This window comes from Hemibagrus wyckioides, linkage group LG18 (assembly GCF_019097595.1).
Source record: "Hemibagrus wyckioides isolate EC202008001 linkage group LG18, SWU_Hwy_1.0, whole genome shotgun sequence".
Lineage (NCBI taxonomy): Eukaryota > Metazoa > Chordata > Actinopteri > Siluriformes > Bagridae > Hemibagrus > Hemibagrus wyckioides.
In genome coordinates, this window is record NC_080727.1 from 10412928 (window position 1) to 10426971 (window position 14044).

The 14044-nt window shown below is 37.8% G+C and overlaps 1 protein-coding gene across 4 annotated transcripts in view; it reads right to left on the reverse strand.

Moving 5' to 3' along the window:
* Window positions 1–5067: 5067 nt before the first annotated feature.
* The window catches only part of slc4a4b (solute carrier family 4 member 4b), a 42006-nt gene continuing 33029 nt past the window's right edge, over window positions 5068–14044 (reverse strand). For all 4 annotated transcript variants that reach the window (XM_058415467.1, XM_058415466.1, XM_058415469.1 and 1 more), the window contains 11 exons: window positions 11940–12053; window positions 11478–11639; window positions 11014–11192; window positions 10465–10537; window positions 9802–9870; window positions 9528–9635; window positions 8004–8069; window positions 7458–7619; window positions 7239–7332; window positions 6816–6880; window positions 5068–6725 (listed from right to left, as the gene is read on the reverse strand). In XM_058415467.1, coding sequence (XP_058271450.1) covers window positions 6846–6880; window positions 7239–7332; window positions 7458–7619; window positions 8004–8069; window positions 9528–9635; window positions 9802–9870; window positions 10465–10537; window positions 11014–11192; window positions 11478–11639; window positions 11940–12053 — 1062 coding nt within the window. In that variant the 3' untranslated portion in view covers window positions 5068–6725; window positions 6816–6845. The remainder of the gene's footprint in view (window positions 6726–6815; window positions 6881–7238; window positions 7333–7457; window positions 7620–8003; window positions 8070–9527; window positions 9636–9801; window positions 9871–10464; window positions 10538–11013; window positions 11193–11477; window positions 11640–11939; window positions 12054–14044) is intronic.

Sequence of the window (14044 nt, forward strand, 5' to 3'; positions counted from 1 at the left end):
GTGAGTGACAGAATAACAACAAAAAAATTCAGAAAAACACATTTCAAAAAAGTTATACATTGATTTGCATTTTATTGAGTGAAATAAGTATTTGACCCCTTTGCAAAACATGACTTAGTACTTGGTGGCAAACCCTTGTTGGCAATCACAGACGTCAGACATTTCTTGTAGTTGGCCACCAGGTTTGCACACATCTCACATCTCAAGGAATTTGGGCCCACTCCTCTTTGCAGATCCTCTCCAAGTCATTAAGGTTTTGTGGCTGACCCTTCAGCTCCCTCCACAGATTTTCTATGGGATTAAGGTCTGGAGACTGGCTACGCCACTACAGGACCTTAATGTGCTTCTTTTTGAACCAATCCTTTGTTGCCTTGGCCGTGTGTTTTGGGTCATTGTCAGGCTGGAATATCCATCCACCACCCATTTTCAATGCCCTGGCTGAGGGAAAGAGGGTCTCATCCAAGATTTAATGGTACATGGCCCCGTCCATTGCCACTTTGATGCGGTGCAGTTGTCCTGTCACCTGGGGATGGTGTACTTGGGGTCATAGGCAGCATTCCTCCTCCTCCAAACACGGCGAGTTGAGTTGATGCCAAAGAGCTGGATTTTGGTCTCATTTGACCACAACACTTTCACCCAGTTCTCCTCTGAATCATTCAGATGTTCACTGGCAAACTTCAGACGAGCCTGTACATGTGCTTTCTTTAGCAGGGGGACCTTGCGGGCTTACTGGATTTCAGTCTTTCACAGCGTAGTGTGTTACCAATTGTTTTCTTGGTGACTATGGTCCCAGCTGCCTTGAGATCATTGACAAAATCCTCCAGTGTAATTCTGGGCTCTGGGATCTGGGATCTGAGATCTTGCATGGAGCCCCAGACTGAGGAAGATTGACAGTCCTTCTGTGTTTCTTCCATTTGGGAATAATCGCACCAACTGTTGTCAACTTCTCACCGAGCTGCTTGTCGATGGTCTTGTAGCTCATTCCAGCCTTGTGTAGGTCTACAATCTTGTCCCTGACATCCATGGACAGCTCTTTGGTCTTGGCCATGAAGTTTGGAATCTGATTGATTGCTTCCTTCTGTGGACAGGTGTCTTTCATACAGGTAACGAGCTGAGATTAAGAGCACTCCCCGAGAGTGCTCCTACTGTAATCTCAGCTCCTTACCTGTATAAAAGACACCTGGGAGCCAGAAATCTTTCTGATTGACAGGGGATCAAATACTTATTTCACTCATTAAAATGCAAATCAATGTAGAACTTTTCTGAAATGCGTTTTTCTGGATTTTTTTGTTGTTATTCTGTCTCTCACTGTTCAAATACACCTACCATTAAAATTACAGACTGATCATTTCTTTGTCAGTGGGAAAACGTACAAAATCAGCAGGGGATCAAATAATTTTTCCCTCACTGTATATTTTCATATTTTTACACCTATTTTCATATTTTATTTTTTATTTATATTATTTTTTTATTTACACCTATATTTTCATATTTTATTTTTATTTATCTATATTATATTTTATTTTACTTTATTTTCTATTTTCTATTTTTATACTTTTAAGATACTCTAGTTTTATTTTTATCTTTATTTTTTATGGATCTCTTTCAAACATACTTTTTATAAATGTTTACATGCCGGACAGTCGTGAAAAAACATTTCACTGCATGTCGTACTGTGTATGTTTATGTATGTGACAAATAAAAAAATTAGAGTTTGAATTTCTGCTGGGAAACCTTTGGTCCTGGCATTCATGTGGATGTTAATATTACATGCACCACTTACCAAAGCTAGCAAAATGCTACTCTGTCTGTGCCCAAACCCACAGAGGAGCTACAGTAGTACAAGTTGCTGAAAAAGTTTATGCGGGCTATGATAGGAAGGTGTCAGACCACACAGTGCATCTCAGCTTGCTGCGTATGAGGCTGTGGAGCTGCAGAGTGCCCATGCTGACCCCTTTCCACTGGCAAGATTCAAGATTCAAGAAGCTTTATTGTCATTTCAACCACATATAGCTGACGCAGTACATAGTGAAATGAAACAACGTTTCTCCAGGACCTGGTGATACATAAACATACAACAACAAGTTCAACACAAAAACAACACCACAGAGCTAGGACAGAAGTTTGTCTTAGCCACGTAAAGTGTACAGTGTGCAGCTAGGTGCAAACAGAGCATAGACAAGACAGTGCAAAAGACAATAAATACAAGAAAGACAACACAAAAGAACACAGGACACTTTCAGCCGCTTTCAGCTCCCTGCCACACAGCAAAAATTGTTCAGGAATGGTTTAAGGAACATGACAAGTAAAGGATCTGCTGCTAACGTCTTGGTGCCAGATACCACAGCACGTCTTCAGAAGTCTTGCACAAGGGAACCTAAACTATATTAGGCAGGTGGTTTTAATGTCATGGCTGAGTGGTGAATATTAGCAAAGTTAACAATAGTAAATATTGCTTGAACCATCAATTACATGTTAAATATGTTTTCAGAGTGCACATGTCTAAAAATTGTGTAATAAAACAAGGGTTAAAAGATGAAATGATAATTAAGCACAAATGACACCATCATTGGCTCTTTATTCCCCTAAATACTATGTGTGATGTGAAGTGAAGCATAGATTTACTACCAAAACCCAGTGAGATTCAGTCTTGTTTCATCTGAACAAACGTTCACACATAATCATAGACAGCTTTAATCCATAGTGCATTCAAGCGTTAGACAATCTTAAGAAGCCACATGGCAAAGATTTGGATTAGGCGAAAGAGAAGGAATGAGTAAAAGTTAGAATTCCTTCAGTTCAAAACAAGCAATTAATCTTCAGTGGTATTATACTGTATTATCCACATGCAAGTTTTTTTGTTGTGATCATGTTCAGCATTGAATGTCTTTGTCATGTCACAGTGGTGGTTAATGGCTCATATGAAAGTGGACACTTAATATTTCTGTTTTTAACTGGCCTACTGGTGCAATATATTCATAGAAACTCCTCGCACTGCACCTCACTCAGTGAAGCAGTGTTGATGTAGTCACTGATAGAGATTCCAAGCACTCTTGTACATCGCTCTGGATAAGAGTGTCTACCAAATGCCAGAAATTTAAATGTAGAAAAGCTCCAAAAATTCAACAACCATTGTTGTTGTTGTTTTTTTTTTGACACAAATGTGAAACCTGTTTTTTTCATAAGCATTTAAAATTTCAACCACTAAAATTAAGTGTAAAATAATTCAGCAGAGCTAAATACATCCCACAATGAAAGCCAACAATGCCCTGACTAATTTTATTTTAGACTTGTGATCATTAAACAATTCATTTGTTTATACTGATAGAAAATGTCCCATATGTCGATTTCACCAGTGTACTGGTAAAAAGGGTTAATTCTGCCCCTGCGCCACATCATAAACCAGTCATAAACCAATTCTACTTGAAGCATCTTCTCTCTTGATTTGACTTGATACTATACTATTATATATACACTACCAGTCAAAAGTTTGGACACACCTCGTAATTCAATGTTTTTGTTTAGGGATTTATTTTCTACATTCTAGAACAATACTGGAGGTTTCAAAACTATGAAATAACACACATGGACTTAAGTAATCCATATGTAATGACAACAAAAAACAACAGTCAGTTGTTATTTTAAGACACAAAGGTGAGGTGTTCTGGAATTGTTCTTGCAAGAACAGTATTGTCAAGTGCATTTGCAAAACCCATCAAGCACCATGATGAAACTGGCTCACATGAAGACCATCCCAGGAAAGCAAGACCAAAACTTACCTCTGCTGCAGAGGAGAAGTTCATTTAGAGTTACCAGCCTCAGAAATCACCAATTAACAGCACCTCAGATTAGAGTCGTTATGAAGGCTTTACAGAGCATCAGTAGCAGACATATCTCAATATCAACTGTTCGAAGGACATTATTGTGTATTTCGGCCGCCTTCAGCATTGTTTTACAATGTAGAAAGAAATAAACATCAGGAAAGACCATGGGATTAGAAGGTGTGTCCAAACTTTTGACTGGTAGTGTATATATAGTATATGTACTATTCAGTAATTTAACAATTAATATTTTATTTTATTTTTCTGTTTTATTAACAGAATTACATTTTTTTATCTGTTTTATAAACCACTTTTTCTTTTAATTTTTCTTTGTTTCATGGATGAGACAAGCACAAACTACTACGAATAAGCATGGAAACAACAATGTTCAAAAATCACTTTATTTTTCTTTATTTTCTTCATGTTTCATTTCATGCTGAAAATGTGATGTATCGTGTCATATTTAGTGTAGGCTTTCTCATAAAGCCATAATGACTTATTGGGCAGGTAAAACATACACAAATCACACAGAAACTGATTGTAAAACACAAGTCTAATATTATCCATGATACATGTCATCCTCTGATTCTAAAATAATTCATTATCATTGCTCTTTTGTACAGTTTGAAGGAGTGCAGCTCTTTCTTAAGTGTAAGTAGTTAAGGTCATTTTAAGTAGCCAGAATTATGCCAGAATATCAAAAATCACAGAAATGAGCAAGGTTCAGAAAGATTTAAGAGAATTTGTCTCAGTGGAAAAAATAATGCACTTTCATTAGTTCCTTTAGTTAAAAAAAAATGTTTTTAGCAATTTCAAATATATACAGATGAAACATCCAGGGAATGGAAGCGAACCAACAATTTTGCTCACATTCTGCATTTCTTTACATTCAAGTGTATATTGTCTGTCGATGGGTCATAATTATAAATAAATGGACTAGAAGGCTTTTAGATATCCCCTCCTGCCTGAAATACCAGTGTGCACACTACCAAAAGGCTCTAAAACATCACCTTTGTTCTAGAACCGAAAGCATATAATTACCATATAACATGTTTTAAGTGATCTACTTATTTAGATCCCCCCATTCCAAGACTTCATAAAACCTGACTTAGTTTCTGACTCAAACCCAATTGCAGACATAGTGGGCAATAGTGTAGCATTAAAAACACTGTGGTGCATCTTCCCATACTGTATCTTTCTTACTGAGTTACTGATAAAAAAGTTTAATTACTGATATTGATTTATATCTTATGGACTGGCCACTTTAATTGATAATGCTTGTGTACCTGTTCGTTCATACAGTTATCCAATCAGCTAGTCATGTGGCAGCAGCACATTGCATCACAGCAGCAGATACACAGATACAAGAGCTTTATTTTATGTTCATATCCGTTCAGAATGGGGGAAAATGTGATCTTGAGCTTTGGATATTGGTACCACACAGGCTGGTATGAATATTTCATACACTGCTGATCGCCTGGGATTTCCACACACAACACTCTCCAGAGTTTAGACAGCAATTTTGGGTTGAATTAATAAATTAAATTGAAACTAATAATTTGAATAATTTGAAAGTATTTCTATTTATTATCAGTTGCTAATATAAATCTGTAACCCACATCGAACATTACCTACATATGTATAAAAGACTATATGCTAGATCAATCATAATCTCTTTGTTAAAAAAAAAAATGAAGTACAATAAAAATATATTTGCACAGATGATACTCAAAGTACACTTAATAAAATCACATTTTAATCTCTTCAAGACAAATCGGTCATTTACTTAGTAGAAATACACATATTGTGTTTTGCATAGTTTATGGAGGATTATTATAATTTGTAATAAAATGATGACAGCAATCTCAGTTGTGCACACTTTTAAGAGAACTATATTTCATCGTAATTATTCCGTTTCTGCATAGATCAAACACACAGAGCCTGGCACTACAGCACTCTAAGAGGTAGAGCTATGATTCAAGGTTAAATATAATAAAATTAACTAATCAGTAAAGTATTAGTAAAAATGTCATGTGTGTGCAGCACTGGTTCAGAAAAACAGATAAAATAATGAAATGCTTCTTTTTTTTGTTTCAGAACTGCTGTTTCTGTCTATTATTTATAATATCTGTTTATCAAAATGATCTATTTGATCTATTTGCTCATAGGATAAAAGACAAAGACATTCTGCACAAATTTAAGACTCCTTACAAGAGAAACAGATGTTCCATAATATTAAGTACAAATTTAATATTAAATACAAACTTCTTTGCTTTACTTTTGCCTTCATATGAAGACCACTCTGCAAAACTACATGATCTTATCTCCTTTTAAACTCTAGTCTGTAAATGATTGAATTTTAAATATGTACAGTATTATTCATATATTTAGAGAAGTGTTTTATCTAGAGAACAAAATATTTCTTCTTACAGTCACAGTGGGTTTTAGGTCCAGCATTTGTATTATATTTCCTCATACTCTTTGTATCCACTAAGTTACTGACTAAAATCTAACGCAGAAAAAGACTGATATGAGATAGAGTACACTGAAGTCTCATGGATAAATAATTAATGAAAAACAGAGGATGGAAGCTGGCAGCTTGTTAAATAAATGCTAAGTGTGTGTAATGGTGAACACATGCACCCACCAGCATGTATTTATAATATGCATCTATTTCCATATATGTTTTACTTATAATCCATATAAATTAAGATAAATAAGTTATATCACATCATACATTTGGCTTTGGATCTAGATCAGGGCTATCATGCTAGCTAGTGTATAGAACTTGAGGGCTAACGAGCCGGTTCATCCGCCTGAGCTTTTCAGAAAAATCTGTTGAGTTTTGGGTCCAAATCAGCTCTGTTTACAGGAACAGACATCTTAAATGGGCTTAAATCTTGACTGTGAGGGGAAAAAGATACATAAACATAATTTAATCTTTTGAAGATATTATGTGATGTGCAACAAATGATCTGAAATTTGCATGTTTACCTTGATCTGGAAGGAAAGAAACCCAGTGAATCAGTATGGAGTGAGGAATGACATGGGCTTATTTCCTGTAAAATATAAACATGAAGCATTAAATGATTCTTATGATAAAGTGCAGTGAAAAAGAAGTACACATTTGTAAGGTTAAACACGTAGAAGTAGACACAGCTGGTGTCACAACTGTGCGTGAATCTTCTGCATATGAAGATTAATGTTACATGAAGCATCCAGCAAGCAAAAAGAGTTAAGGCTGATTCCAATCAGACCAGACTGACTGGGAATATAATTGAATCAGGAAAGAAGGAGAGAAATCAAGAGGAAAAGAGAGTGAGGCAGAAACCAGAGTCAATAGCAAAAGTGTGCAAGTTTTTTTAAGGGTTTTAGATTGGCACCCTGGCTTTCATGCAGTCTTTCTGCCCTACTCACTCTCTGAGGGTTTCTCTCCCCTCATTTGTTCCTCCTCCATCGTCTCCATGGATATCTTTATACTGGGAATATTGTCATTGCCTGGATAGTCTGACTGTAAAGTGCAGAGGGTGGACAAACTTACTAACATGAATTAAAATTCAGTGACCAATATCTGATTTGGACAGCAGCCGTTTGTCATTTTTAGATAATCACAAATATAGAACACAGTTTTCTTACATAGTTTAAGTCACTGTCAATGCTGCCCTTCTTCTTTTTCTTCTTTTTTTCATCCTCTTTCTTCTTCTTGTCTTTCTCTGGCATAACATCATCGAGGTAGCCAAGATCGTGCTGAGAGAAAATGTAGTCCATTGCCTTCCTTACAGCCACCAGGGCCAAAATCTATGAAGAGTGCAAGTTATAAAAGAGGATCAGGGTGTTAGATAGACATCCAAATAAAATCCCTGGAAAGGAGTGGAAGGGTGGTTTTACACTCTGGCCTTTTCCAAGACAGTTTGAACAAGTAATCCACTGGACAGTGGTTTTCAAACCCCAATTTGATCCAGGGAACTGATCTCTTTGGTCCACCAGAAAACAGTGGTCTGGAGTTTGCTTTAATTTGTTCCCCATATTTAGTTTAAAACAGAGCAGAAATAATTAACAAAATTTTCAATTAATTTATGATTTGGACTGAATTAATGTGTGTGAAAACAGCCCTGTAATGATGACATCCTGCCCCACCCTGAGTCAAGCATTCTGTCTAAGTGTCAGAAACTCCAGACTCACCATGACTGGGAAGATTATAGCTGCCACAGTGGACTTCAGGATCCAAAGCAGGGCGAGACAAAGAATCTGTGCAAAGACATCACACATACATTCAGTGTTATATAGATATCTGGGTTACCTAATGTCTGCCAGTGTGAATCTCAGGTAAGAATCTCCCTGTAAGAACACAGCTACTAAACCTGGCTTTATACACTATATTGCCAAAAGTATTCGCGCACCCATCCAAATAATCAGAATCAGGTGTTCCAATCACTTCCATGGCCACAGGTGTATAAAATCAAGCACCTAGGCATGCAGACTGTTTTTACAAACATTTGTGAAAGAATGGGTCGCTCTCAGGAGCTCAGTGAATTCCAGCGTGGAACTGTGATAGGATGCCACCTGTGCAACAAATCCAGTCGTGAAATTTCCTCGCTCCTAAATATTCCACAGTCAACTGTCAGCTGTATTATAAGAACATGGAAGTGTTTGGGAACGACAGCAACTCAGCCACGAAGTGGTAGGCCACGTAAACTGACGGAGCGGGGTCAGCGGATGCTGAGGCGCAAAGTGCGAAGAGGTCGCCAACTTTCTGCAGAGTCAATCGCTACAGACCTCCAAACTTCATGTGGCCTTCAGATTAGCTCAAGAACAGTGCGCAGAGAGCTTCATGGAATGGGTTTCCATGGCCGAGCAGCTGCATCCAAGCCATACATCACCAAGTGCAATGCAAAGCGTCGGATGCAGTGGTGTAAAGCACGCCGCCACTGGACTCTAGAGCAGTGGAGACGCGTTCTCTGGAGTGACGAATCGCGCTTCTCCATCTGGCAATCTGATGGACGAGTCTGGGTTTGGCGGTTGCCAGGAGAACGGTACTTGTCTGACTGCATTGTGCCAAGTGTAAAGTTTGGTGGAGGGGGGATTATGGTGTGGGGTTGTTTTTCAGGAGCTGGGCTTGGCCCCTTAGTTCCAGTGAAAGGAACTCTGAATGCTTCAGCATACCAAGACATTTTGGACAATTTCATGCTCCCAACTTTGTGGGAACAGTTTGGAGCTGGCCCCTTCCTCTTCCAACATGACTGTGCACCAGTGCACAAAGCAAGGTCCATAAAGACATGGATGACAGAGTCTGGTGTGGATGAACTTGACTGGTCTGCACAGAGTCCTGACCTCAACCCGATAGAACACCTTTGGGATGAATTAGAGCGGAGACTGAGAGCCAGGCCTTCTCGTCCTACATCAGTGTGCTTCTGGAAGAATGGTCAAAAATTCCCATAAACACACTCCTAAACCTTGTGGACAGCCTTCCCAGAAGAGTTGAAGCTGTTATAGCTGCAAAGGGTGGACCGACGTCATATTGAACCCTATGGATTAGGAATGGGATGTCACTTAAGTTCATATGCGAGTCAAGGCAGGTGAGCGAATACTTTTGGCAATATAGTGTAGCTCGGGAGTTGGATTAAGTGTCAATAAAAACGATCAAACTATGCTGCATTCTGATCTTTCATGACTGAAGCAGGACATTTCATTATATGCAGACACAACCTGGACAAAGGTGAACAGGTGAACTCGGCGCAGGGGGACATGGCGCAAGTAGATCAGATCTGGCTGGTGTTTTGCTGGCATCAGAAACAGCTTCAAGCGATCCATGAACTACACACACATACACACACACACACATTGAGATGGAGACATACATTAAAATATCTCACTCACTGTATTTTAAATATATATTACTATAAATATTAACATTTGTACATATTAATTACATAAATTTTTACAGATCACAACACACAAGTCGAAACTCAGAAACACTCACCTGCACTCCATTTAGAGACGCTACTCCCATATAGAGGAAGACACCATAAAGCACCGGCATGGGAATGAACTAAAAGGAAAAAAAATAGTACAATATATGTTAAATAAACCAGAAACAGTAAGCAGACCACACAGTAGAAATAATATGTACCAAAATAAACCCCCAAAAATCAATTAAAAAATATGAAGATATGTGGTGTAGCCTGAAATAAACATCAGATTATATTTTGGACTTATATTACCGCAGACAAGGATCCAATAAATTAAGAAATTTCACTTTTTGCCCTCATTCCTGAGCCCAATCAAGTGTGTTGTAGTAGAGCAGCACTAACTTACTCTAAAACAGTGGTTTGGGAAATTAATATTTCCAATGAGAGACTTGTTAAATTCTTTGCTTAGTTTGGCTAATTTAAGTTTTAGGCCCATGTTTTCAGAAAAATAATTGGCTCAATTTGGGTGATTCCTGATTGTAGAATTTGATGTATGTATGGCTACTGAAAGCTGGACTACAGTGGATAATCTGATACATGGAAGACTGACTCAAACACATGCACATACACACAAAACCAGCCTCAATAATATACTGTAACTTTCCAGAGGGTAGAGAGCCAAAGTTATTTAGAATAAAAGGATAAACTGGTAAAGTGGTCAGCCGTGTGTGTACCTTAAGAACAGGTGCCATGAAGACTGATAGGCCAGTTAGAAGGAAGACACTCACTCCAGTTACTCTTTGTTCTCTAAATCCAGAAGATTAAGCACACTAATCATTTATAAACAAACACTCATGCATAAGTCTATTCATGTGCACACACATGTATTTGCATGTAAATAATTATGTATATTTGAGAATGAGGATGAAGCAATGGCTAAACTAATTCCATTACATTAGGGTCTAAAACTTTCTTAAATGCTATAAAGCCACCACTTTTCTTACTGATATATTTTGCCAACATATAAAAAAGACCAGTATAAACAGGTAACACATAAATGACTCACAAAATTAGTCATTACCATTTAGATGAAATACATGACAACTAAATATATGACAATTAAAACAATCTGCAAACCAATATTAACATAAATTTGCATTTTATATGGATTCATTGACAGTAAACACTGTTTTAAATAAAATGATAACCTTGTTTTCACATTATGTTTGCATACTTCAAATAGTTTTCCACTACAACAGCTACACCAGATATTATCTGTGTACCTGACTCCAAGGAATTTGGGCTGTTCGCCTGGTGCTGATGTCTCTGTCTCCATCTTAAGTGAGTCTATGTGGGCAATAGAGATAACAGTGGCAGCGACATACCACGGCAGGCCCATGAATGAGCACACAATCATCAGCACAGCCACCCAGAACAGATCCAAATGGTACCCAGCACCTTTCTGCTCTCCAGACACAGACACAGACATTTAGGAAGGAGTAAGATGATATTCTCTCACAGTTTATTAATCCCAATTTACCATTCATCTTACAGTGTGCAGTGTAGTCAAAAACAAGCATAAAAGATTTAGAGTCAGATAAAAAAAATCAACATGGCATGTTAACTAAACAGACTCTTTCTTATATTCTCAGGAAGATTAGTAGGATCCCCTCTGCTGTCTTGATTTATTGATACTTGTGCATTCTTGTGAAAGGGACAACACACACACCAACGTGTTCACACACACCTTGAGTTTATTCTCCTTTCTGTTGACGATGACGGCAGTGATCTGCTGGTCCATAAAGATGAGGATAGTGACAAGCAGTGCAGGGAGTAAGGAGGCCAGGTACACCCACCATGGGTTTCCACCAAAAGGGGGCACAAACCAGCCACGGGTTGGATTTGTAGGCTTTATATACACACACACACACACACACACACAAATGCATTCAATAAAAGTATAAGAACCACACATGTATGACTTGTATGAGCAGCTCAGTCTGAGCCATGGGTATTTTCCCTGGAGAGAAAATCCAGTAATACTCTCTATGAGAACAACGCACTCTCTTTCTGCATGAAATCTTGATGTGTCTTTTTCACTGATATAATCAGCAGTACAGGAACAAAGAGACTATTGTAAAACAGAAGAAAAACACTTGCTCTCTCTCTTTCTCACAGAAAACACACACACACACACACACACACTTACCTTAAATTCACTTGGCACTTCTAGTTTAGGTGTGTCCACACCAACCAGCGCGTCTATCCCACAGAATATCAGAATGGCCAGTATGATTGCAAAGTCACTGATCAGCTTACGTACCTGTCAATCAGTCAGTCAATCAATCAATCAATTATTTAATTCTAGCATATTTCTTATATCTTCTAGCATATTTCAAGAGTTATACTACATCCAATAAAATAACATAATCTTGCCATAATCTTAACACTGTAACGATTCCAGGTTGCCACAATACCAACACATGGACGTACTAATAATGTCATCTGATCAAGCAAAGAAAACTGAGTAATTGGTATTAAAATAAAACACTATATATAACCAAATAATTAGTTTAGTTTAAGTTTTTTGTGAAAATGCCACTAAGGATCAAGAACAAGTACAAGGCTAGACCCTAATGGAGATTAATGAGCTTTTAATGAGCAAGGATTGGATGTAAAAATAGATTTTTGGTAGGATTTATAGATGGATATTTTCCATCTACACTGCCAAAGCCTGCTCAGCAATTCAGCAAGTTTTTGTCTCTCTCTCTCTCTTTCTGTGTGTGTGGTAGGGTGGCGAATGGAGACAAATAATCTAAGATTTTACTGAATAATCAGGGACTGCCGAGGTGTAAGAGAAAGAAAGGAAGGAAGGAAAGAAGGAATTGGAGGGCATGCAATATGCCAGAGATCTCATAACAGTCAGTTACTGCATGTGTTGTCTTTTTTGTGGCAATATGCTAGTGGCAGCATTAGAGCCATAGAATAAGGAAACTCAATAAATTGATAAAGAAGGCTGGCTCTGTACAGGGATGCTGCTGGACAGTTTGAAGTGGTTGGAGAAAGAAGGACAGTAAGCAAAGTATTATCCCTCCTGGACAATGTATCACATTCCCATTCATCAAACAGTGGCACACCTTTAGTAAAAGACTCATCCAGATTAATTGTAGGAGAAGAACAGGAAGTCATCCGCACAATTGGCAATCACCATGTATGGTAATGCATCACTGTGCCAGGCACAAGCTCATTGGAAATATGTTACATTTTTACATTCTGCTTACTGAACTGAACTCATCATATTATTGTGTAGTGTAAACGGGTGCCTCAGAGGGGTACTAAATCCATAACAAAATGCAGGGGTAGCATAACAAACTGGGGAATTATTAAAATAACAGAACTACAAAGATATAGGAACCCTGGGGAAAATCTAGATAACTGAAATACAAATTAACAAACCAAAAAAAAAAACCAAACCATGAAAAAAACCAGGAGACAAAGACAAGGACTCAAACACAAGACAGCAGGTATATATATATATGGAGGGTGAGCAGGTGTGCAGAGGGAGGATGGAATTAAGGGTAGGGTGGGGCAAACACACGTGAGCACAGAACGTAAACAAAAACACATGGCACAAGACACACACTGCCGGAACACCCCCTAATGTTCCAGCAGGGAATTGTCTAAGTATAACTATGACAATTTGGATCCTTACACTAAACATTCATATTCCCTGGGGTTGATACTCCAGTATTGCACTAATACTTTCACATTTACTTAGAGGGCCTGGGTATATAAGGTGATATTCACATTATATAATGCACAATATTTTATAATAATAATAATAATAATAATAGTAATAATAATAATAATAAGCATAACACTCTATCTAACAATAATAATAATAATAATAATAATAATAATAATAATAAGCATAATACTCCATCCATCCATCCATCCATCTATCTATCTATCTATCTATCTATCTATCTATCTATCTATCTATCTATCTATCTATCTATCTATCTATCTATCTATCTATCTATCCACACTCACTATATTAGGAACACCAGTACAGAATGTCAGTGATTTTGACTGTGGCATGATTGTTGGTGTCAAATGGGTGGTTTCAGTGTCCCCTGGGAAGTTCACACACAACAGTCTCCAGAGAAAAAAACCTCCACTGAGCCCCAGTTCTACCAAGTGAAACACCTTGTTGATGAGAGAGGACAACAGAGAATGGCCAAGCTAGTTTGAACTGACAGAAATGCAACAATAAGGCAGATAACCACTGTGTGTGTGTGTGTGTGTGTATTT